This window comes from Mandrillus leucophaeus, unplaced genomic scaffold (assembly GCF_000951045.1).
Source record: "Mandrillus leucophaeus isolate KB7577 unplaced genomic scaffold, Mleu.le_1.0 Scaffold446, whole genome shotgun sequence".
NCBI lineage: Eukaryota > Metazoa > Chordata > Mammalia > Primates > Cercopithecidae > Mandrillus > Mandrillus leucophaeus.
Genome location: NW_012104765.1, coordinates 82,233 through 105,409, shown reverse-complemented (window position 1 = coordinate 105,409; position 23,177 = coordinate 82,233). Strand labels below are relative to the sequence as shown.

General features: G+C 48.9%; 1 protein-coding gene across 1 annotated transcript in view; it reads right to left on the bottom strand.

Moving 5' to 3' along the window:
• CLSTN1 (calsyntenin 1) overlaps nucleotides 1-23,177 on the bottom strand; it is a 55,450-nt gene that overhangs the window by 2,042 nt on the left and 30,231 nt on the right. The window contains exons 2-15 of the mRNA XM_011994190.1: nucleotides 21,784-21,973; nucleotides 20,097-20,246; nucleotides 19,489-19,674; nucleotides 14,933-15,181; nucleotides 14,424-14,545; nucleotides 10,117-10,279; nucleotides 6,834-6,890; nucleotides 5,256-5,413; nucleotides 4,842-4,990; nucleotides 4,323-4,549; nucleotides 3,365-3,535; nucleotides 2,795-2,940; nucleotides 1,144-1,279; nucleotides 587-771 (exon numbers count right to left, since the gene is read on the bottom strand). Coding sequence (XP_011849580.1) covers nucleotides 587-771; nucleotides 1,144-1,279; nucleotides 2,795-2,940; nucleotides 3,365-3,535; nucleotides 4,323-4,549; nucleotides 4,842-4,990; nucleotides 5,256-5,413; nucleotides 6,834-6,890; nucleotides 10,117-10,279; nucleotides 14,424-14,545; nucleotides 14,933-15,181; nucleotides 19,489-19,674; nucleotides 20,097-20,246; nucleotides 21,784-21,973 — 2,289 coding nt within the window. The remainder of the gene's footprint in view (nucleotides 1-586; nucleotides 772-1,143; nucleotides 1,280-2,794; nucleotides 2,941-3,364; nucleotides 3,536-4,322; nucleotides 4,550-4,841; nucleotides 4,991-5,255; nucleotides 5,414-6,833; nucleotides 6,891-10,116; nucleotides 10,280-14,423; nucleotides 14,546-14,932; nucleotides 15,182-19,488; nucleotides 19,675-20,096; nucleotides 20,247-21,783; nucleotides 21,974-23,177) is intronic.

Here is a 23,177-nt window from a genome sequence, read left to right as displayed (position 1 = left end):
ATCACGAGGTCAGGAGATCGAGACCATCCTGGCTAACACGGTGAAACCCCATCTCTACTAAAAATACAAAAAATTAGCCAGGCGTGGTGGCGGGCGCCTGTAGTCCCAGCTACTTGGGAGACTGAGGCTGGAGAATGGTGTGAACCTGGGAGGCAGAGCTTGCAGTGAGCCGAGATGGCGCCACTGCACTCCAGCCTGGGCGACACAGCGAGACTCCATCTCAGCAACAACAACAAAAAAGAAGTGAAGGGAAAACAAAGCTCCAGTCAGTACCCATGGAGTCACCCACATACAAAGCAGCTGGGGACAGCACCCCGGCTACCCCACCAGAGAATTCTCTCAGGAGTCCCATGGCCAAGAGCGCCCAGTCCTGGCACGGCTCATCTCCACACTTAGTAGGCAGCATGGCCTTGAATAAGGCCTCTCTGAGCCTCGGTTTACCCATGAAGACACCTAAGCCCCAGGCTTGCTGAGCAGATGATGCGATGGAAAGCGTGTGAACCTGAAGGAGTCGCGCCATACTGGCTTCTCGGAGGCCCTGGCCCGCACTGCCTCTCAGTCTTGGAGGTCGCCTGCCCACTCCTACCTCCATGGGGTTGACAGTGATGGTCAAGGCGGAGTCGTCCCAGTCCATCTCGTTCTCCTTCCCGGTGTCCTGATCCCGCATGGTCCGCTGATGTGCAGCACGGATCCGAAACACCCCCAGGATGATCATGAACACCAGGAAGCTGACGCACACCACAATCACAACGGTCGCAGTGCTGGGGACGACTGTGGGAGAATGAGGGGGCGAGGCGTGAGTGAGGTCACTCAGCCCAGAAGGCCACCGTGCCCTTGACCTCTTCGGCTGTGCCTGGTCAAAACGGTCTGGACGGCATGCTTCATCTGAACCCAGAGGCCAGGAGGAAATACCAGGAAAAGCTCAGCATGGGCCTCGAATCTGGCTCGGCCACATCCTGCTCTATGGCTGCGGGTGACATCATCTGCCCTCTGAGGGCTTTCGTTTTCTTGTGTGTGACGGGGAATAATTGGGACAGGGACTGACCGGCAGTCATGCTGAGCAGGAGGCTGTGCCCACGGTGGGGTGGGGGCAGGGCGGACGGCATGGAGCATCTCCGCTCGGTCTCCCTCCCCTTGTCCTACCTGCAAATGGGTGGGGGTTGGCCAGGTTGTGGCCTGACAGGTCAACAAAGGAGCGGTGTTCCGGGTGCACGAACTGTGGCTGGGCAGCCATGTGGTTGGCGTGTTCCACGGGGTTGGCCGTGTGGATTACATTCACCTACAGCAGAGAAAGAGAAAGGAACGCTGGAGACATCCTGAGCCTGTCCAAGAGGTGACAGTGGAGTCACGCAGCTGGCATGACCAGTGCCACTCCAGGACTGCAGCTGGGGGCAAATGGAGCTACGGGAAAAAGACAGACCAAAAAAAAAAAAAATCAAGAGTAAGCACTTAAAAAACAGAAACAGAAAAATAAAAACCAACCAAACAAAAGAGAGTACTAAGCACTTAGAAACTGCTGTAACAATCTAGTATTGTCAGACGTTCCAGAAATGTATCACTTTTCTAATTATTATTATTATTATTATTTGTTGAGACTGGGTCTTGCTGTGCTGCCCAGGCTGGAGCACAGGAGCTGTTCACAGACATGATCACGACTCACTGCAGCCTGGAACTTCTGTGCTCAAGTAATCCCCCCCCTTCAGCCTCTCAGGTAGCTGGGACTACAGACAAGCACCACTCACCTGGCCGCAATCCATTTTTCTTGCATTTTATAAAAGATTATGCTCAAAACAAGAGCAGAAAAACAAGCCGACGGCCCTCCCCCTGGGTCATTTGGGAAGCACTGGCGCAGACCTTTCTTCCTCAAACCACAGTCGTGTGACAGACAGCGCCAATCACTACCACTGATTTCCTTTCCAATCTGTTCCCCTTTGGCTCAAACAAAACAGGCGTCGGTTCTGCAGCACCGAATTTAGCATTCTGCTCTTGAGTTCGTGGTGAGATATTCCATTGCTAAGAGTAACTTTGGGTCAATTTTCTCCAGGCCACAGAGGGCCTGAGCAATGAAGCAGCTGCTGGATAGGTCTGTAGACGACCTCAGAGCAGGATGAGCTGCCCTCTACTCAGTGTGGCCTGTGAGTCACCATCACCAGCCTCAGCAGTACTGGTCCTGCCCGTGCGGGTCCCTGCATGAGCCCCTCTCAACCTGGGCCGAAGACTCAACTTCATTCACAGAAGGGCCAGTGACCTGGCACAGATGCAAAGAACTTTTGGTTCCCTGGGAGCTGCTCTTTCTAAAACAGCGTCCTTGGCTGGCCACAGTGGCTCATGCCTGTAATCCTAGCACTTTGGGAGGCCAAGGCAGGTGGATTGCTTGAGCCCAGTGGGGACAAGACCAGCCTGGGCAACATAGTGAGAACTCGTCTCAATCAATCAATCAATCAATCAAACAACATCCTCCTGTTTCTCTCATGGGAAATCTCAAGAAGCCCCAGAGGCATTAACTGCCACTTGCTCTTTGTCACCTCCCTCCAAGGTTCCTTTGGCTACAATTCAGGCTGAGGCAGCAGGGGAAAGGGGAGCACCCCCCACCCCAAACATAACCTGTCACTCCAACAAGCCCAGGTGTAACCTGCAGCAGGCCCCAGGCTGGAAAGGCAGCCCCCTAGAATGAGCCTGCACAGCTGCCACCGTGAATGCTCTAAGGGCTGGCAGTTGTGAACATCAGGGCTGCGAATCAGAGCACTCACTCACTGCTGCTATTGGCCCTGCTCTGTGGGAGCCCCGTACTCACCTCCACCTTAAATTCGTTGCTGATGTAGCGGCCATTCAGCTCCGAGCAGATGAGCTTAAACTTCCGGTCAAGCAAGGACCTGGCGTGCCAGTTCCGATAGCGCAGGAGGTGCAAAACCTCCTCGTAGCTGGCCATGGTGTCCACACCTGCGGGGGTGGAAAGGGGGAAGATTGCTGGGTGGCTTCGGGCAGGAGCATGGGCAGGGCTGCAGCCGTCAGCACAGGCAGGCTCAATCAGACACCGGGTTAGCTAGGCCAAGGGGTCACACAAGTTGGCCTTCCAGCCATGGGAATAAATGCAGTGTGCACAGGGGCATTCTTCCCTCTGCGGGGGACATGCCATCCCACGCCTCAACCCTCCCCCTTTAGAGAGTAGTGGCTACCCATCCGATTCCTGTCCAGGAGACAGGAGTGTGCATGCAGCCAACAATGATCCCAGTGACCGTGCTCCTTCCCCATCTCCCTCTAAGATAACTCAACATTCTCAGATGGCAGGCGGCAGCCAGCCAAGAGCTCTCAAGGTCCCCTGTTGCGGCCTGGCTCACCAGCATGGCTGCGACGCTCCCCTTACCTGTGAAGGTCATGCCCAGCTCAGAGCTGCTCACTTCGACGCCCTTCTGCTGCAGGCGGGCCATGTCCACTTCTAGGCTCTCCTGCTCGTGGTTCAGCTCCTCTCCCTCCACTGTGACCTCACACGTATCCAGGTCGTGCACGATCTCCTCAGACACCAGTGATTCTTGAACTGCAAAAGAGGCCCAACCAGAAATATAGCAGGGACAGTGGGGCCCAGCGTGGTGGGGCACACTCGATGCCCTGCCGGCTCACCCCAAACCTACATGACAGAAGCATGAGTTGCTTTCAAGAAATGGCCAGACGTGTAATCCCAGCACTTTGGGAGGCCGAGGCGGGTGGATCACCTGAGGTTAGGAGTTCGAGACCAGCATGGCCAACAGGGTGAAACCCTGTCTCTACTAAAAATACAAAAATTAACCGGGCATCTTGGTGGGTCCCTGTAATCCCAGCTACTTGGGAGGCTGAGGCAGGAGAATCACTTGAACCCAGGAGGTGGAAGTTGCAGTGAGCCAAGATCGCATCACTGCACTCCAGCCCGGGTGACAGAGTGAGCCTCCAACTCAAAAAAAGAAAAAAAAAAAAAAAAGAAAGAAAAAGAAATGGGGCAGTTTCATGTGTCCCGAGTAAAAATTGTGGGGACATTGTGCCCCCATGGGCTGACCAGCTTGGCAGGCACAAGCAGGGTCTCCCGCAAGTGCCCTCAACCCCCTCAACCTCAAGCCACATCTCAAAGCCTGAGAGCGACCAGGAAAAGATGCAAGACCCCTCCAGATGGGATTCCAGAGATCACCCTGAGCTCTAGCTCACGGGTCAGATTCCAGAAGCAACCTGAGAGAACACCAACAAAACATTAAAACCTCCCCAGATCCCGCAAAGACAAAGAGCCCTGCAAATACACTGCCACAGCAGGGCTTCCGGCCGAGGCAAGGCAGGCCGCGCCCCACAGAGCACGTTACCTGTGGGGTCCTCAGCCCCGTCCCCTTCAGGCTCCACTTCTCTCGTGATGGTGCTGATGATGCGAAGCTCGGGAAAAAGGAACACCCCCTCTGAGCTTTCAAATTCAGAAGCTGCTCGGGCAAAATGGTGGACGCCGCTCAGGCTGATCTTGGGCTCCTCGGGCTGTAAAACCATCACGTAGCCATCTACCGGGGGGACCGAAATGCAGGTGGCCTCGTTAAAACACCTGCCAGCAAGAAATGGGAAAGGGTCAGGGCTTTGGGAGCCGATCTTGGAGCCCACCTGTGCAAAGGCACATGGAGGTGGGATACACAGGCCCCTCCTAACACCTGCCGGGGCCACTCCAGGAACACACTTGCAAACATGATGCATAAATGTCACTCAGATCTCTCCCCCGCACTTTCTGGTAACACACGACGGCTCACCTTTCCCTACAGAAGGGGTTAGGCTGTCTTAAAAACCTAAATAATCAAGTGTCATTGGGCGAAACAGGCCTACTGTTGAAAATCAGGACGTACTTGATTGTGCTGGTGATTTTGAGTCTGCGAATTCCGGGCGTGGGGAACTGCCGGGAGTTCAGGTATGAGATGTGCTGCATGGCCTTATCCAATTCCCCGATGTCTTCTCCCTCCAAGGTCAATACCAACTGACTGGGGTGTGCTTGGATCTGAAATCACATCAGACACACAGAGAAGGGGAATAAGGCGGTAACTGCAGGAGCTGAAACCACGGATGCCTCTACGAAGGGGACTGGCCTGGGGTCGATTGGAATTGCTGACTTGAAAAAGAAAAGCTCGTTTAAGTCCAGCAAACACAACTCTTTAACCCAACAGTAAACGGATCAATCACAGATGACTCCCTCATCCCACCAGCCTCTGGGGCTGCAGCCTCCGGGGCCCATGGGTGCTGTGCAGTGGAGCGCTCTGTGTTACCTGCACGCCTCTGCCACTGTCTTCCGGGACCTGCAGGTCCAGCCCCTCCTTGCAGGTATACAGACAATCGATCACCTTCTTATCTGCGAGTTTCCCGGAACGGAGAGTTAAGCCAGCCAGATTGCCTCGGAAATACTGGGTCATGTGCAGGTCGCCACCTTCGGGTCGGGAAAAAAGGCGGAAGAGTCAGGCATGCAGCTCGGCATCACCCAACTCACTTCTCACTCAAGACGGTGTTACTGGTGCTGGCAGCTCGGTGGATGGACATGCGGGTTAGTTCATACCAAGTCCTGTTAGCCTTGCAATCTACATGGAAGCGCAATGAAGAAATTAAACCGTTTATGATCATGCACATGGCCTGGAGAAAGGGAGAGTTGGGGGCGCCTCACCTGAAGCCAAGAGGTTCCCTGAGGGTCCCCACACCTCTGGCCACTCCCCAGTAAGGTGGCCTACCCTGTTCTCACCACCAGGGTGCATGGTGACACTTCCTACGCCACCAGCCTCTCCAGCCTTCTCAGGTGGCTGGGTTCCACGTGGCTGTTTTCTCTACCTGGCACGCCCTGGGGAATGAACCCACACAAGCGAGGCAGGAAGGATAAAAGGGAGTCTTAAAATACTCCCTGTACAGAACGGCCTATTTCAAGGATGCTATGGTATTGAGTCCCATCCTTCCTGCCTCCTCCTGAGGACTGCTGAGAAGTGCAGATGTTACAAGGAAAACCAAAACCCAGAAAATGGCCCTTGATAGATGACAACAAAGAGCCAAAAACAGGTTACACTAAACCTTGTTCTTAAACTGAAGAAGGAAAAGGGACATTTTCAGCAATGTGTCTCATTCTGGCAAGGAAATCAGGTGCTGTAAATCATCACTAGGAATTGAGGCTTCTAAGAAACGCCCACGCCTGTAATCCCAGCACTCTGGGAGGCTGAGGTGGGTGGATCACCTGAGGTCAGGAGTTCGAGACCAGCCTGGCGAAACCTCATCTCTACTAAAAATACAAAAATTAGCTAGGCATGGTGGTGCACGCCTGTAGTCCCAGCTACTCGGGAGGCTGGGACAGGAGAATTGCTTGCACCCAGGAGGCAGAGGTTGCAGTGAGCCAAGATCGCGCCACTGCACCCTGGACAACAGAGCAAGACTCCGTCTCAAAAACAAACAAACAAACAAAAAAAAGTCGATTTAAAATTTACTGCCAACCAGGACAGAATATCTAGAAACAAGTCTTTCCCTGTCTCGTGGTTCAGCCGCATGACAGTCACGAGGCGGCCTCCCAAACCCTGCCTGTGAGACTGAAAAAGCAGGGAGCCTCATGCAGTGGGGTCAGGGTCAAACTGGATGGGGGGAAAAGTCCCATGCGTGCACTGCCTGAGATGTCATTTGTCCTCACTCCAGCTGGGGTCAGAATGGGCAGAAAAGGGAACTCCAAGAAGCAATGGGGAAGCGCAATGCAGGGAAGCGGCTCAGATGGTGTCCGGGACCAAAATGCAACTGGGGCATTTCATGCTACACGTGGAATGAATCAGTATCTCATCTTTAAATGAAACACAACAGTGAATGTAAGGAAAAAATCCAGCAACCTGCAGAGGCCACAGTCACAGGCTCAGTTTCATTGTCATTTTCAACTCCTGAAAACTCTGTGGAAAAGCAAGACAAAGACAATAGAAAAGGACCAAGAGGTTAGGGTCTTCAAACCAGACCTTGAAAACCAGGTTTGAGGCAACCAAGTATAAACCAAGAAGAGAAAATTCCTTTGTGATCCCGCTCTGGGATGTACCCATCTGGATGCAAGCTTGTACTGGATCACCTTTTCCCAGACGTGACATTTACCACCCCCAACCCCAGGCTTCTTTTGTTTTCTTCTTTTATTCCACCTTCCCACATCCTCCTTGCCAAAACATACGTTAGATTCAAAATAAGATGAATGAAAGTACACACACGGAATTCGTTCCCCTCCCCAATCCGCGCTATGAAGTAGGACACTCCACAGAGGGTGAGCCTGGGCTGCAGCGCTATTCCCGATATAAATAACACCAAGTTCCGGATCCACAGCACCTCTTTTCCTAATAGGGAAGACACTGTGCAGGCAAAACAGCATGGCGCACACGTGTCCAAAGCCTGGTACAAAGTAAACATGCGGAAGTCCGTATATTTTGGAAGCTCCAAACAAGTGTACAGCTGTCTAGCGGTTAATCTTTGGGTGACAGAGGAAAGAAGACATTTTCAATCACTTTTTCTGAATGAGAGGGAGAAGCAGAGGCTAAGGAACCCACCTAGGGAAGCATAGCCTACTGTGGACCTGGGGACCCTAACCACCTTCAGCTCCTCCAGCTCCTGGATCCAGTGTCCTGACTATAACGACCTACCAGAAAGGCCCACATGTGGCGGCTGAGCACAGAACCAGCACTCTCCAGGTCATGTTGTAGGAGAAAGGCCGCTCCTCAAGCCCTGCAGCCCTGTAGCCCTCCCCTCTATGGTGTGCTGGGGCCCCTTTTGGGCTGCGGCTGTGTGGGGACATGTCGAAGGGCAAGGCTAGAGTTGTATCCAGGTGAAGCCCATGTGAGTCATAGGACTGTGCAACCTCCACACACACCAAGATTCCCCTACAACACGCTGGTAGAAGGGAATGAAGCTGCTGCCCACAGCCCAAGCTCTCCACGGCAAAGGTGTAGCAAAAGTGGCAGAATCCACCGAAAAAAAAGAAGAGGAGATCCTCTCTCCTGTTAACTGAGTTTTACAGAATCTGTGGGGCTTTTGTTTGTTTGTTTTGAGACAGAGTCTCACTCTGTTGCCCAGGCTGGAGTGCAGTGGTATGATCTTGGCTCACAGAAACCTCCGCCTCCCAGGTTCAAGTGATTCTCCTGTCTCCCAAGTAACTGGGATTACAGGCACACGCCACCATGCCTGGCTAATTTTTGTATTTTTACTAAGGACAGGGTTTTGTCATGTTGGCCAGGCTGGTCTCGAACTCCTGATCTCGAGTGATCCGCCTGCCTCTGTCTCCCAAAGTGCTGGGATTACAGGTGTGAGCCACTGCGCCCAGCTATCTTCCATAAATTTCTAACCTTACTCGAGGTACAATGTTTCCACAGGGAGAAAAAAAAAAATCAAAAAGTAATTGATGATGATGACATCTTGAAATGACACAGCACAGAGTCCAGTGCAAGGGTCAAAGTGGCAATCACGAACCTCCGGGGTGGGTTCCATGAACTTGGATAGGAAAAACTACATGCTTATTTCCACTAACTTCTGAAATTCAGCATTTCCTTTGGTTATAAATGTAGGCTATACATCACAGCAGTGTTAGCAATGACTGCAACTCTGTCACCAACAGAAGGCACTGATATTTGCATATCAGGCCACAGCTGTTGCAGCTGCCACCGGGATCCTCACACAGCCCTCACAACTTGGAACTTAATCACTGTTGGACCTGCTGCTAAAGCTGGTTCTTCATTTGTTAACATAAAGTACCACCGGTGTTACTGTTTCACAAATGTGGTATTTCAGGATGTTAATAACGATGTTTCAGTTGAACTGATTGCCCTGAAATCCTAGACATTTATTTTGTAGATTAGTAAGAAGGGATCTATCTGCCTTGCCAGACCACCCAAGGGCTCCACGGCACAAAAAAGGGCTTAAAACCCCAGGTCTGAGACGGGCACGGTGGCTCACACCTGTAACCCCAGTACTTTAGGAGTCTGAGGTGGGAGGATCTCTTGAGCCTAGGAGTTTGAGATCAGCCTGGGCAACACAGTGAGACCCCATGTTTATAAAAAATTAAAATAATAAAAACACTGATCTGGTGGGTCTGAGCGTGGGCCTGGAATACAGAGGTTTTTCTTTTTCTTTTGAGACAGGGTCTCACTCTGTTGCTCAGGCTGGAGTGTAATGGGGCATTCTTGGCTCATGCAGCCTCTGCCTCCCGGTTCAACTGATTCTCCTGCCTGAGCCTCCTGAGTAGCTGGGATCACAGGCACATGCCACCATGCCTGGCTAACTTTTGTATATTTAGTAGAGACAGGGTTTCACCATGTTGGCCAGGCTGGTCTCGAACTTCTGACCTCAAGGGATCAGCCTGCCTCGGTCTCCCAAAGTGCTGGCATTATAGGCGTGAGACACCACGCCTGACCCACAGGATTTTCAAAGTAAAAAAATTCAAAACCCTAGCTCCTGATTAATCAGCTGGGTGCCGCTTGGCTTGTTGCATCTCTAGGCCTGAGTTTCTTCAGCTATAAAAAAGGGATTTTAAGGTTTAGGTGAGATGACGTGTAGAAAGGAGTTGGCACACAGCCTGCCACTTGGTAAGTACAAGTAACAAGCACTGGTGCTCTGGTGGTTATCGTGTCCCCTCTCAGCAGACTTCGATGGAACCCTCCCCCATGCGTGGCCCTTGCTGAGGGTGAACAGAGCCCTCACAGCCCTCCTACCAGGTCACCAAGTGATAAACACTCTGGAAGAGTCCTCCAGGTCCAAGGCACGCTTCTACTTCTGTGTCCTTTATTTCTCTGCCTGACTCTTGCTGTTGCCTCTTTGTCCTTGTGAGCCTTTCAACAGACGGATTAATTTATAAAACAGTTCCCCCCACTACACTCTCCCTCTGTGCAATGCTCCCTCCTGGGTTTCCGGGAAAGGTGACGGTGTGGTCAGTCCTATCACCTTTATGGAGCACCCACAGATGGAGCTACACTAGCTAGAGTGGGGCATCGGCAATGTCCCCAAATAGGATGCACACAGGAAATGGAAGGAAGATATCCAGGACACGAAGGTAAGGCTGTAAGACGCTGACCACAGCCTGCTGCCACCAACCTAGTAAAGAGGTACAACTTAATTCTCGAGTCGAGGGCTAGGGGTAATGACAGTTACCTTGCCAGCAAGCCCCCACCACGAGCTGAGTTTCTATCTTGGATGGATGGAGCGGGTAATCCTCAGTCACAGAGAAGGGCTCGTGGGACGTGCCATCCACATAGAGAGTCACGCTCGGGAATTCCACATTGAGGACGTAGTGGTGCCATTCCTCATCACAGACCTACAGAGACAAAGGAAAGCGGGGGTGGTGAGATGTCCACTTTCCTTCTCATCAATGCCCATGGAAACCAAGTCACCCAAAACAAGGGTCTTCCTAGAAGGAAAAGGATGAAGAAAATCTAACCACAAAATACCTGCAAATACATCTCACCAAAAGAAGTCCAGCCTCTCTAGGCCATCTCTAAACTACGTGGCATGCGTTGCTCACAACCACAGGACACAGCCCAAGCGGGGAGCTGCCCAGTTCTGCTCTGCCAATAGCATAGCACCAGGAAGTTCCTGTATGGGCAAGCTGGATACCCACCCTTTAAAGGGTTGAGTTAGTTTGCCACTGGCCATTCCTTTTCTGAATAAAAATAAAAAGTGCCTTTAGGCCAGGCGCAGTGGTTCACGCCTGTAATCCCAGCACTTTGGGAAGCCAAGGCGAGATCACTTGAGGTCAGGAGTTTGAGACCAGCCTGGCCAACATAGCGAAAACCCGTCTCTACCGAAATTACAAAAATTAGCCAGGTGTGGTGGTGCACACCTGTAGACCCAGCTACTCAGGAGGCTGAGGCACAAGAATTGCTTGAACCTGGGAGACAAAGGTTACAGTGAGCTGAGATTGTGCCACTGCAATCCAGCCCGGTGACAGAGCAAGACTCTATCTCCCCCCCCCAAAAAAAAAGTGCCTTTAATCTCAGAATAAGGCATACCACAGTACATGTATTTTATTTTCCAACTCAAAGTTGATGATCTCAATAAATATGAACATCAGCTCAAAGGGCACCCCAAATCAACCTGTGTTCCCATCCCGTGATGAATGAGCGTGTGAAACCGCATCAGCCAGCTGCAGTGGCGGGCCCCTTATCTGGGTCGTAACTCAAACAAATTGTAAAAACAAAAACATTTATAAGGCTACTTGAAATCTGAACATTGACTATTTGATCATATTAGCAATTTTACTGTTTTTTTTTTTTAATGTGAAAGAGTGCTGTGATTTTGCTAGTCTATCAGAGATACATAATGACATACAGGCATCTACAAGAATGAAATGCTCTATTTGGGATTTCTTGAAAATTATTAAGTAATATTTGAGGGCATAATAAAAATTTTCAGCAGCGAATAGGGGTAACAATGAAAGAAGACTGACCAAGAGTTGGCAGTTGTTGAAGGTATAAGGGCAAACAGGGCTATTCTTTACACTAATCTGTCTGCTTTTATATAAGTTTGAAATTTTCCATAATACAGTTTTTAAACAGTATATACTTAGAAGATACTAAATATATACATACAGAATATGGCTACCATAACAGAACTGTATCTAAAATGTCTACCTATGTTGAAAAATATTTTTCCAGGACAAAGCCTTTCTTTAGTTTCTTCTCTTTTTTTTTTGAGACGGAGTCTCGCTCTTTTGCCCAGGCTGGAGTGCAGTGGCACGATCTTGGCTCACTGCAAGCTCCACCTCCCGGGTTTACACCATTCTCCTGCCTCAGCCTCGTGAGTAGCTGGGACTACAGGCACCCGCCATCATGCCCGGCTAATTTTTTGTATTTTTAGTAAAGATGGGTTTCACCATGTTAGCCAGAATGGTCGCGATTTCCTGACCTCGTGATCCATCTGTCTCAGCCTCTCAAAGTGCTGTGATTCCAGGCTTGAGCCACTGTGCCTGGCCTCTTTAGTTTCTTGAAAATAATTATCATAATAGTTTCTGAGAAACAATCACTCACGTAAATAAAAAAATACACCAATAAGAGATGAATGCTACCCAGCCTGACCAACACGGAGAAACCCCATCTCCACTAAAAATACAAAAATTAGCAGGGTGTGGTGGCGCATGCCTGTGATCCCAGCTACTCAGGAGGCTGAGGCAGGAGAATCGCTTGAATCCAGGAGGCGGAGCTTGCAGGCTTGCAGTGAGCTGAGATGGCGCCAATGCACTCCAGCCTGGGCGACAAGAGCGAAACTCCGTCTCAAAAAAAAAAAAGAGATGAATGCTACCAACTGGACACCCACTTCATCTTTCCACTATCATATACTTTTTCCTTTCTCATGTATTCTCTTTTACTTTGATCTATCCTATGATTATTTTAGACAATATTATATTTTAGTAACTGCAGGCACATATAACATATGTCAGCTTTTGCCCACTAGCTCCACAAGACAAATAAATGATGATAAGGCCAAAGGTTTCCTTCTCATCCCAACTCTGCCTCAAAAGAAGAAATGATCTATTCTGATTTTAATGAGGTTTCTCATTTTACAGTGCTCTCTCGTTTCCTGTAACATGTGGGGTTTTTCACAGGATATTTGCTTTTTATCACAGCAACTGCTAGAAAATTAGCTTTGCGGCTGGGCACAGTGGCTCATGCCCAGCACTTTGGGAGGCTAAAGTGGGTGCATCACTTGAGGTCAGGAGTTCAAGACTAGCCTGGCCAATATGGTGAAACCTCGTCTCTATTAAAAATACAAAAATTAGCAGGGCATGGTGGTACATGCCTGTAGTCCTAGCTACTCAGGAGGCTGGGCAGGAGAACTGCTTGAACCCAGGAAGCAAAGGCTGCAGTGAGCCAAGATCGTCCCACTGCACTCGACAGAGTGAGACTCCGTCTTAAAAAAAAGAAAAAAACAGGCCAGGCACGGTGGCTCAAGCCTGTAATCCCAGCACTTTGGGAGGCCGAGACGGGCGGATCACGAGGTCAGGAGATTGAGACCATCCTGGCTAACAAGGTGAAACCCCGTCTCTACTAAAAAATACAAAAAACTAGCCAGGCGTGGTGGCGGGCGTCTGTAATCCCAGCTACTCGGGAGGCTGAGGCAGGAGAATGACGTGAACCCAGGAGGCGGAGCTTGCAGTGAGGTGAGATCCAGCCACTGCACTCCAGCCTGGGCGACACAGCGAGACTCCGTCTCAAACAAAACAAAACAAAACAAAACAAAACAAACAAACAAACAAAAACAAAAAAAAAAACCCCACCACCACCACCACCAAAAAGGAAAATTAGCTTTGCAAAGGCATGACATCATCAAAAGGAATGTAACTTTACCTAAGGTCAAAACTGTCAACTAGTTCAAGAAGCAGTTTGTGTGGCACCTGAAAGGTGCCAAGATTGCTGGTTCCTTGAAAATTTAAGATATCCTGTGATGCTGAGAACTGCTGATTCACCTGGGGCTTCCTGGCACAGTTTAGGAGCCAAGGCTTTAAATGATGCATAAATAAACACAAGAATCTCAATCCCAATTGTATTTTATTTATTTATTTTATTTTTATTTTTTTAAGATAGAGTCTTGCTCTGTCACCCAGGCTGGAATACAATGGCGCGATCTTGGCTCACTGCAACCTTCACCTCCCAGGTTCAAGCAATTCTGTCTCAGCCTCCCAAGTAGCTGGGATTACAGGCACACACCACCACGCCCAGCTAATTTTTGTATTTTTAGTAGAGACGGGGTTTCACCATATTGGTCAGGCTGGTTTCGAACTCCTGACCCTCAGGTGATCCACTTGCCTCAGCCTCCCAAAGTGCTGGGATTACAGGCATGAGCCACCATGCCCAGCTTCAATCCCAATTTTAAACAAACACTGCTTATTTCAATAACAGTATTTCGAATATAAAATACACAATTTTTATAGCAATACTGTATATATAAAATATATGGGAAAAAATGTAGGCTTTTAGTGGAAAGTTGTCAGATTTAATTTGCTACCCTATTACCCACAGACACAGAAATCATAAAATTATAAATATACACTGACTATACACAGCCAGTCACGTGCAAGGTTGCAGTACCTGCTTACTCTCTCTTAGAAGATCATAATTAGTGTTTTTCTTTTTCTTTTGAGACGGAGTCTCACTCTGTCATCCAGGCTGGAGTGCAGTGGCACAATCGCAGCTCATTGCAGCCTTGATCTCCTGGGCTCCATCAATCCTCCCACCTCAGCTCCCCAAGTAGCCGGGACTACAGGCGTGTGCCACCATGCCCAGCTAATTTTCATGGTTTTTTTGTTGTTGTTTTTTCTGTAGAGACAGGATCTCAGTATGTTGCCCAGGCTGGTCTCGAACCCCTGCGCTCAAGCAATCCTCATGCCTCAGCCTCCCAAAGTGCTGGGATTATAGACGTGAGCAGCTTGCCCAGCCCTAATAGTGCATTTTCAATTCACTCACCTGATTCAACTTCCAGTGGAATTCTGCAGGTCTGTATTTCTTCTCCTCAGAAGGATCCTGACGGAGGAGGAAGATCAGCCGGCACCCATGGACGTAGAGCGAGTAGTGGTGCCGATTCATATCTGCAAAGGCAGTTTCTATGGGTAAATTGCCAACTAAAGACCCAAAGGAGAAATAAAAGCTGTTTCTTGAATGGATTTTGAAGACACAATTTCATCTGCATAAATGAACTCTTCAGCTGAGCCAAGACGGAGCTTAGAAACAAATACACCCGGGCTTTCCTGAGAAGCGGAGCCTGTGATCACCGTGGACCCCACTGAGCAACAATAGCAAATATCCAAAAGCCCAGGCCGTGGCCCTCGGGGACGTGCCCCAGGCACACAGCACAGCACATGGCCTACGAGCACCAGGCCTGGCATCGGGCCCTGGGAAAGGAGAGGGAGTCCACTGCCAGCATCCACCCCACTGGACACTGGGGCCCGGCATCGCTTGCAGAGCTATTACCCTACCTGTTTTATCAGAACTGCAAAGAATCGTCTCCTTCTTCCTGCCAAAAGGCCCGTGTCTCATCCACACGGAGATGGTGAATGGCTCTTTGGGGTTGACCGACACGATGCCATCCGGGATCCTCACTGCCTGGGTGCCATTGAACTCAAACACCTGGTCGCTGTCGTGGCCATTGTCGGTGGGGAGGCCCACAGTCCAGTTCAGGGAGCCACTTGGAGATGGCAGCAGCTCGGCAGTGCCCGCGGCTGCACCTGAAGCCACAGTGCTCAGTGAAACTCACATGAGGAGCCAGAGGTCCCGTGCACCTCAAGCCCCCAGGCACATGCTTGTCTTACACTTAGGCAATCTGCTGGTTCGAGTTTACTTTTTTTTTTTTTTTCGAGACAGAGTCTTGCTCCGTCACCCAGGCTGGAGTACAGTGGCGCAATCTTGGTTCACTGCATCCTCCACCTCCAAGGTTCAAGCGATTCTCCTGCCTCAGCCTCCCAAGTAGCTGGGATTACAGGCACGCACCACTACGCCTGGCTAATTTTTGCATTTTCAGTAGAGCCGGAGTTTCACCATGTTGGTCAGGCTGGTCTTGAACTCCTGACCCCGTGATCCGCCCACCTCGGCCTCCCGAAGTGCTGGGATTACAGGCATGAGCCACCACACTTGGACCTTTCAGTTTACTTCTCTTCAAAAATCAGGGTTTTAAATTACAAAAATAAAAGTAACAACCATGGATTTGTATAAGGAAGGGAAAGGGCCAGGCGTGGTAGCTCACGCCTGTAATCCCAGCACTTTGGGAGGCCAAGGCAGGCGGATCACAAGGTCAGGAGATCAAGACCATCCTGGCTAACATGGTAAAACACCGTCTCTACTAAAAATACAAAAAATCAGCTGGGTGTGGTGGCGCGTGCCTGTAGTCCCACTTACTCGGGAGGCTGAGGCAGGAGAATGGTGTGAACCCGGGAGGTGGAGCTTGTCGTGAGCCGAGATCCTGCCCCTGCACTCCAGCCTGGGCAACAGAGTAAGGATCCACCTCAAAAAAAAAAAAAAAAGAAAAAAAAAAAGGAAAGGAAAGGAAGCATTTCTGGTAATCTGATCCAAATTATACCATTTTAGTATAAACACGCAGTCCTCCTTTGATAAATATACCCAAAAATGATGTGTTTTCTTAGAAAAATGGGAGTCCTGGCCAGGTATGGTGGCTCACACCTGTAACCCCAGCACTTTGGGAGGCCAAGGCACACAGATTGCTTGAGCCCAGGAGTTGGAGATCAGCCTGGACAACATGGCGAAACCCCACACAAAAAAAACCAACACAAAAAACACAAAAATTAGCCAAGTGTGGTGGTGTATCCCTGTAGTCCCAGCTATTCGGGAGGCTGAGGTGGGAGGATCACTTGAGCCCAGGAGGTTGAGGCTGCAGTGAACTGTGATTGTGCCACCACACTCCAGCCTGGGCGAGTGCGACCCTGTCTCAAAATATACATAAACAAATAAAATAAAAGTGGAGTCCTGCTATGTATGTGCATAATATGTGTATATTCCTAGTAATATTCTTCTATCATGTAATTTAAAATATCTGAATAGCATTTCTTTCTTTCTTTTTTTTTTTTTTTGAGACAGGGTCTCCTCTGTCGCTCAGGCTGCAGTGCAGTGGTGCAGTGTTGGTTTAAATGCAGCCTCGACCTCCCGAGCTCAAGCAATCCTCCCACCTTAGCCTCCAAAGTAGCTGGGACCACAGGCGCATGCCACCACGCCCAGCTAATTTTTGTGTTTTTTGTAGAGATGGGGTTTCGCCATGTTGCCCAGGCTAGTCTCCAACTACTGGGGTCAACCAATCCACCCACCTCAGACTCCCAAAGTGCTGGGATTATAGGTGTGAGCCACCACGCCTGGCCTGAATAGCATTTCATTGTACAGATACAGCATCACTTACTGACCGGCCTCCCAGCTGGGCACTGAGGCTGTCCCTAACCTTTTCCTATTAAACCTCACCTGCATGCACAGCTTTGTGTGTCTCCATGATTATTCCCTTAAAATAAATTCCTAGAAATGAAATTACTAAGTCAAAGAACACAAAAAATGTTTTCCAACTGTTCTTATGTATTGCCACATTCAAATTAAAAAAATATTTTTTTTGTCCACAGGAAAAGATTTTGCAAGCTCCTTCTTGACTAAGCTATTACTCGGAGCAGCAGGCCTTGGCTGGACCAGCCTGGTCTTTTAGAGAGTAACAGAAGACCTTGGTCCAAATCTTAGCTCCTGAGGCTAGGCGTGGTGGCTTGCGCCTGTAATCCCAGAACTTTGGGAGGCTGAGGAGGGCAGATCGACTGAGGTCAAGAGTTCAAGACCAGCCTGGCCATCATGGGGAAACTCTGTCTCTACAAAACTACAAAAATTAGCCAGACATGAAGGCAGATGCCTGTAATTCCAGTTACTTGGGAGGCTGAGGTGGGAGAATCACTTTAACACGGGAAGTGGAGGTTGCAGTGAGCCAAGATAGCACCATTGCATTCCAGCCTGGGCGACAGCGAGACTCTATCTAAAAAAAAAAAGAAACCACACACACACACACACACACACACTAAAACCTCAGCTCCTGAATATGTGGCCTTGAGCAAGCTACTTAACCTGCTTTAGTCTCAATTGTTTAATTCCTCTGTAACAAGGTCAATACCCACCTACTCTGTAGGCTTGCTGGAAAGACTACGCTAAAACACACATAGAAGTACCTGGCGTAAGGCCAGGCACGGTGGCTCATGCTTGTAATCCCAGCACTTTGGGAGGCCGAGGTGGGTGGATCACTTGAGGTCAGGAGTTGGAGACCAGCCTGGCCAACATGGTAAAACCCCATCTCTACTAAAAATGCAAAAAGTAGCCGGGTATGATGATGGTTGCCTGTAATCCCAGCTACTTGGGAGGCTGACGCGGGAGAATCACTTGAACCCGGGAGGCAGAGGTTGCAGTGAGCCAAGATTGCACTATTGCACTCCAGCCTGGGCGACAGAGGGAGACTCTGTCTCAAAGAAAAAAGAAAAAAAGAAGAAAAAGAAAAAGTGCCTGGTATATAGTAAGCACTCAAATTCTTTCTATTCTTCCTAACTTTATTCTGCTGAAAAAAAATTCGCTTAATACCATGAAATGAGAAACAGAATAAATTTCATACACTATAATTACATGCATGGTTTAAAACCGAAAATGTGCCAGACCTCCTGACTTACATATATTGAGGTGACAATTACGAATAGTTGGATTCGGAGTTGCCACACCCCAGTATACTCATATACTTCCAGTTTATGAAAATGGTGCTTCATTTAGTGGGATTTATCACCAGCCAACTACATGCTCTTCCCTCAGCATCTTCCATGACAGCCATCCATACCTCACTTCTTCTTCATTTAGATAAGCCAAAAGCCAGAAAAATATCCATAGCCGACAGTAAAGAGAGAGACCTAGCCTTCTGGTGGGTCTCCCACTAATTCTGTCTCTCAATTTCTCCACACAATATTGTGATATAGAAAGTCTATGAAGATTCTAAGTTAGATGTGGCTATCTTTAGTTTTGATTTTCTAGTTCATGTTTGTCAAAAGCTATCATATTACTTATATGTTTCCTTCCGTTCTTTTTGAGACAGGTTCTCACTCTGTCATCCAGGCTGGAATGCAGTGGTGTGATCTTGGCTCACTGCAACGTCCACCTCCTGGGCTCAAGCGATCCTCCTCCCTCAGCCTCCCAAGTAGTTGGGACTACAGGCGTGCACCACCACGCCTGGCTAGTTTTTGTATTTTTTTGCAGAGACAGGGTTTCGCCATATTGCCCAGGCTGGTCTCGAACTCCTGAGCTCAAGCAATCTATCCGCCTCAGCCTCCCGAAGTGCTAAGATTACAGGCATGAGCCCCCGCACCCTGGCCTTTTTCTTCAGTGTGTAAGTAAACATCTCATTTCATGTAAAACTCACTCCATGTATTCCTATAGAAGCCCTTTTTGGATGATTCTCAATGTATGTTGGAGAAATACTTCCTTCAAATCAGTGGTTCTTTTTTTAAAACAGGGTCTCGCTCTATTGCACTCTATAGGCTGGAGTGCAATGGTGCCATCACAGCTCACTGTAGCCTCAACCTCCCGGGTTCAGGTGATCCTCCCACCTCAGCCTGCCAAGTAGCTGGAACTGCAGGTGCATGCCAACATCCCCAGTTAATTTTTCAATTTTTTTGTAGAGATGGGGTCTCGCTGTATTGCCCAGGCTGGTCTCAAACTCCTGGGCTCAAGTGACCTTCCCACCTCGGCCTCCTAAAGTGCTGGAATTACAGGCATAAGCCACCATACCTGGCCACCAGTGGTTCTTAAAATGCACATATACACAACGTATTCAATAGATGTTTGAACATATTCAAAGCCCATCCAGTATTAAAACTAGCCAGCAAGGCAGCAAAGTTCATTTCAGAAATGTAGATTTTCTATCACAGTTTATAATTAGGAACACAACACACACAAGTATTTTCAGTTGTAAAGGTCCCTCCCACCTTCACCGAAGCCAGCCGGATGCAGGAACGCCTGGTCTCCTTACCACAGAGCCGGTGGAGGGACTTCTCCGAGTAGGTGTCTCGGTCGCAGCCTTTCCCTATGTGGCTGGTTTCTAGCTCCACTGTGGCCTGTACTGAGGCAACTGGCTCATCACATGTCTCCAGGTGGATATTTGGAAAGACGGCCAACGCGCCTGTGCCCGGCTCATACTCAATCCTATTGTTCCAGCCTGTGTTGGTCCACAGATCAGCAGGGGAGGAGAGAAGGAAAACACACACTTTAGGTTGCTGCAGCGTATCAGTTTTAAGAACAGATGTGGCCGGGCGTGGCGGCTCACGCCTGTAATCCCAGCACTTTGGGAGGCCGAGGGGGGCGGATCACAAGGTCAGGAGATCGAGACCATCCTGGCTAACACGGTGAAATCCCGTCTCTACTAAAAATACAAAAAATTAGCCAGGCGAGGTGGCGGGTGCCTGTAGTCCCAGCTACCCGGGAGACTGAGGCAGGAGAATGGCGTGAACCCGGGAGGCGGAGCTTTCAGTGAGCCGAGATCCCGCCACTGCACTCCAGCCTGGTGACAGAGCAAGACTCTGTTTCAAAAAAAAAAAAAAAGAGAACAGATGTGAGTGCCAGGGAGAGAATGAGGCTCACCTTGCCACCCAGGGGCACAGGTGGGCTTAACGCTAATCTTCACCAAAACATCTTCTGTGGCTCTTTTCTTCCCACAGTCATAGGCAGTGACGGTCAGCTTATACTGATGTTCTTTCCCGTAGTTTAACTTCTCTGTGTTTTTTATATAACCTTACAGGGGGCAAAAACAACAGTGAGAAGCAAAACCCACGCTGGTTTTACTTTTGTTGTCCTAGGCGGAAAGATAAAATGCATACACTTTAAGCCCTGTAAGTACTCAGCCAAAAATAAACATATGCTTGTGATGCTTAACCCGCAACCTGTCCTCCCTGAGCCCGAACACACACGAAATCCACCCTGAAGAGTTTCAACAGAAGAGACGGAGCCACACAACTCGGTCTCCACTTACTCTCCCAGTGTTATGTTGGGCTTTCCATTAAGATTTAACTGTCTCCATACATTAAGAGAATTAAAAAGACAAAATAATTCAAGTACCTCAAGTATTAAATACAAGATCACTGATCACACATTTACTTTATTAAAAGAAAGAGATTTCCTACCCCCACCCGCTTAGAACAGAAGCCTGCTTTTTGAATGTGAGTACAGATCTCTGGAAAGTGTTTGCAATGTCCGTAATTCCATCAAAGATTCTGGACTGTGCATTAATTAACAATGCAAACGTCGTATTATTTTTTATTTTTGGAGCAGGGTCTCACTCTATTGCCCAGGCTGGAGTGCAGTGGCCCAGTCTCGGCTCACTGCAACCTCTGCCTCCCGGGTTCAAGTGATTCTTCCACCTCAGCCTCCCAAGTAGCTGGGACTACAGGTGTGTGCCTGCAGTCCCAGCTACTAGCGAGGCTGTGGCAGGAGGATCCCTTCAGCCCAGGAGGTCAAGGTTACAGTGAGCAATGATTGCACCACTACATTCCAGCCTGGGAGACAGAGCAAGACCTTCTTTCAAAAAAAAAAAAAAAGAAAAAAGATATGGCAGGACATTCTAACTTAATGGAGAACATGGACAGGCATGGTGGCTCACACATGTAATCCCAGCACTTTGGAAGGCCAAGGTGGGCGGATCACCTGAGGTCAGGACTTCAAGACCAGCCTGGCCAACATGGTGAAACTCCGTCTCTACTAAAAATACAAAAAAAAAAATAAAAAAAGTTAGCTGGGTGTGGTGGCGGGCACCTGTAATCCCAGCTACTCGAGAGGCTGAGGCAGGAGAATCACTTGAACCCAGGAGGCAGAGGTTGTAGTGAGCTGAGATTGTGCCACTGCACTCCAGCCTGGGGAACGCAGTGAGACTATGTCTCAAAAAAAACCACAAAAACAAAAACAAAAAACTTAATGAAGAACAGAAAATGAGAAACTAAATGTAAAGGTCAGTCTCATACAGATGCATGTGGACTGAAAGTTAAGAAGATTAAAAAAATAAAGCCATGTCAGGTGGGAGGATTTTTATTTGATTTTGGTGGGAAAGCGAAAAAACAGGAGAACACAGGACTTTCAGGTTCCACAGAAGAAGCTGTCAGGGGACAAAGTAGGAACTTAAATGTTTTTACAATTAAAAGCGGAAGCACACCAGGTTAGGTCTCCCGTTTGTGAGTTTCGTGGAGTTCTGACAAAGCACAGAAGCTGGGGTGTAAAGTCAGTGGGGTTGGCAGGGACTATCTACCCAGCTAAGGAAAGCGCACTCCTCCGTTCTTACCATCTTTGTCGACAGTAAAGGGCACGTCTGGAGTGATGATTTCGTAGCTGCAAATCTGGCTGAACTGAGGGGAGCAGTCGGCATCCATGGCCTCCACCCTCAAAATGCTGTCGTACTGCTTCCCCTCGATGACCGTGGCTTTGTAGGACTTCTCCTTGAACACGGGCGCGTACTCATTCACGTCGTTCACCTGAATGTGGACAGTTGCTCTGGATGGAGGGAGGGAGAAAAATATGGTTGTTTTGCTTGTTTTCGGTGTCAGTGTGTGTGTGTTTACCCAAAAGATACCAATTCTGCCTTACTTTAAAATTTCCTGTTTCTGATACCTTGTTTCATGAATTTCATATGATGAAGTCAAAAATTAAACCAAGCTATTCACTGCTTTTCATTCAGTGTGGAGATAACAGAAAGTTAAAAGAGGGATTTGGGTCGGTTCTTCCATATCCTAAGAATAAAGCAAAAAAGCAATCATCTAAAATAAAAGAGTCTTGGGTGTTTTTTTTGACAACATGGGACAGGACAGACAGAAGGGAGATAAACAATACCAGACGTCTGTTTGCGCTCCAATTTTAAAGTTGAAACATATTTTGTCGCAAAATCCAGAAAAAAATAGAGCCAAGGGAAGAAGGGGTATGAAATAGAGAAAGCATAAAATGGTCTGATTCTGAGAGTTCAAACGAATTCTGTCCTACTTCTAGGGAATAGGCTACAGACCATGGCATCACCTGGTCCTGATTCAACAAATGGAAGAGCTCAGGAGGGGCAGGCCCTTGCCACCTGCCAATACCCCAGCTCAGTTACCAAGAAAATTAGGGTGCCATCAGACCTGGCTACAAATAAAGAAAACTGTAGGTTTCAAGGGCTAATGGTCAGGGCATGCTTCTGAATCAGACAAGGACTTTGGTCAAAATATGACCTTTGCAAGGGAAACAATAACATTACGCTGTGGAAAAAGAAGAGTGACTCACTGGGGCGCTGCGCCCTCTGCTCACCACGAGCCTCCTCATTCCAATGCCGGCGGTCTGACCCTCACAATGGGTTATGTGACCCATCTCACCCACATACCCTTCTTTAGTAGATGTGCTAAGGAGACACTGAGACTCAAGGCCAGGCATGGTGGCTCACACCTATCCCAGCACTTTGGGAGGCCGAGGCGGGAGGGTCACCAGAGGTCAGAGTTCAAGACCAGCCTGGCCAACACGGTGAAACCCCATCTCTACCAAAAATACAAAAATTAGCCAGGTGTGGTGGCGTGTGCCTGTAATCCCAGCTACTTGGGAGGCTGAGGCACGAAAATCGCTTGAACCCTGGAGGTGGAGGTTGCAGTGAGCTGAGTGAGATTGTGCCACTGCACTCCAGCCTGGGTGACAGAGCAAGACTCTGCCTCAAAAAAA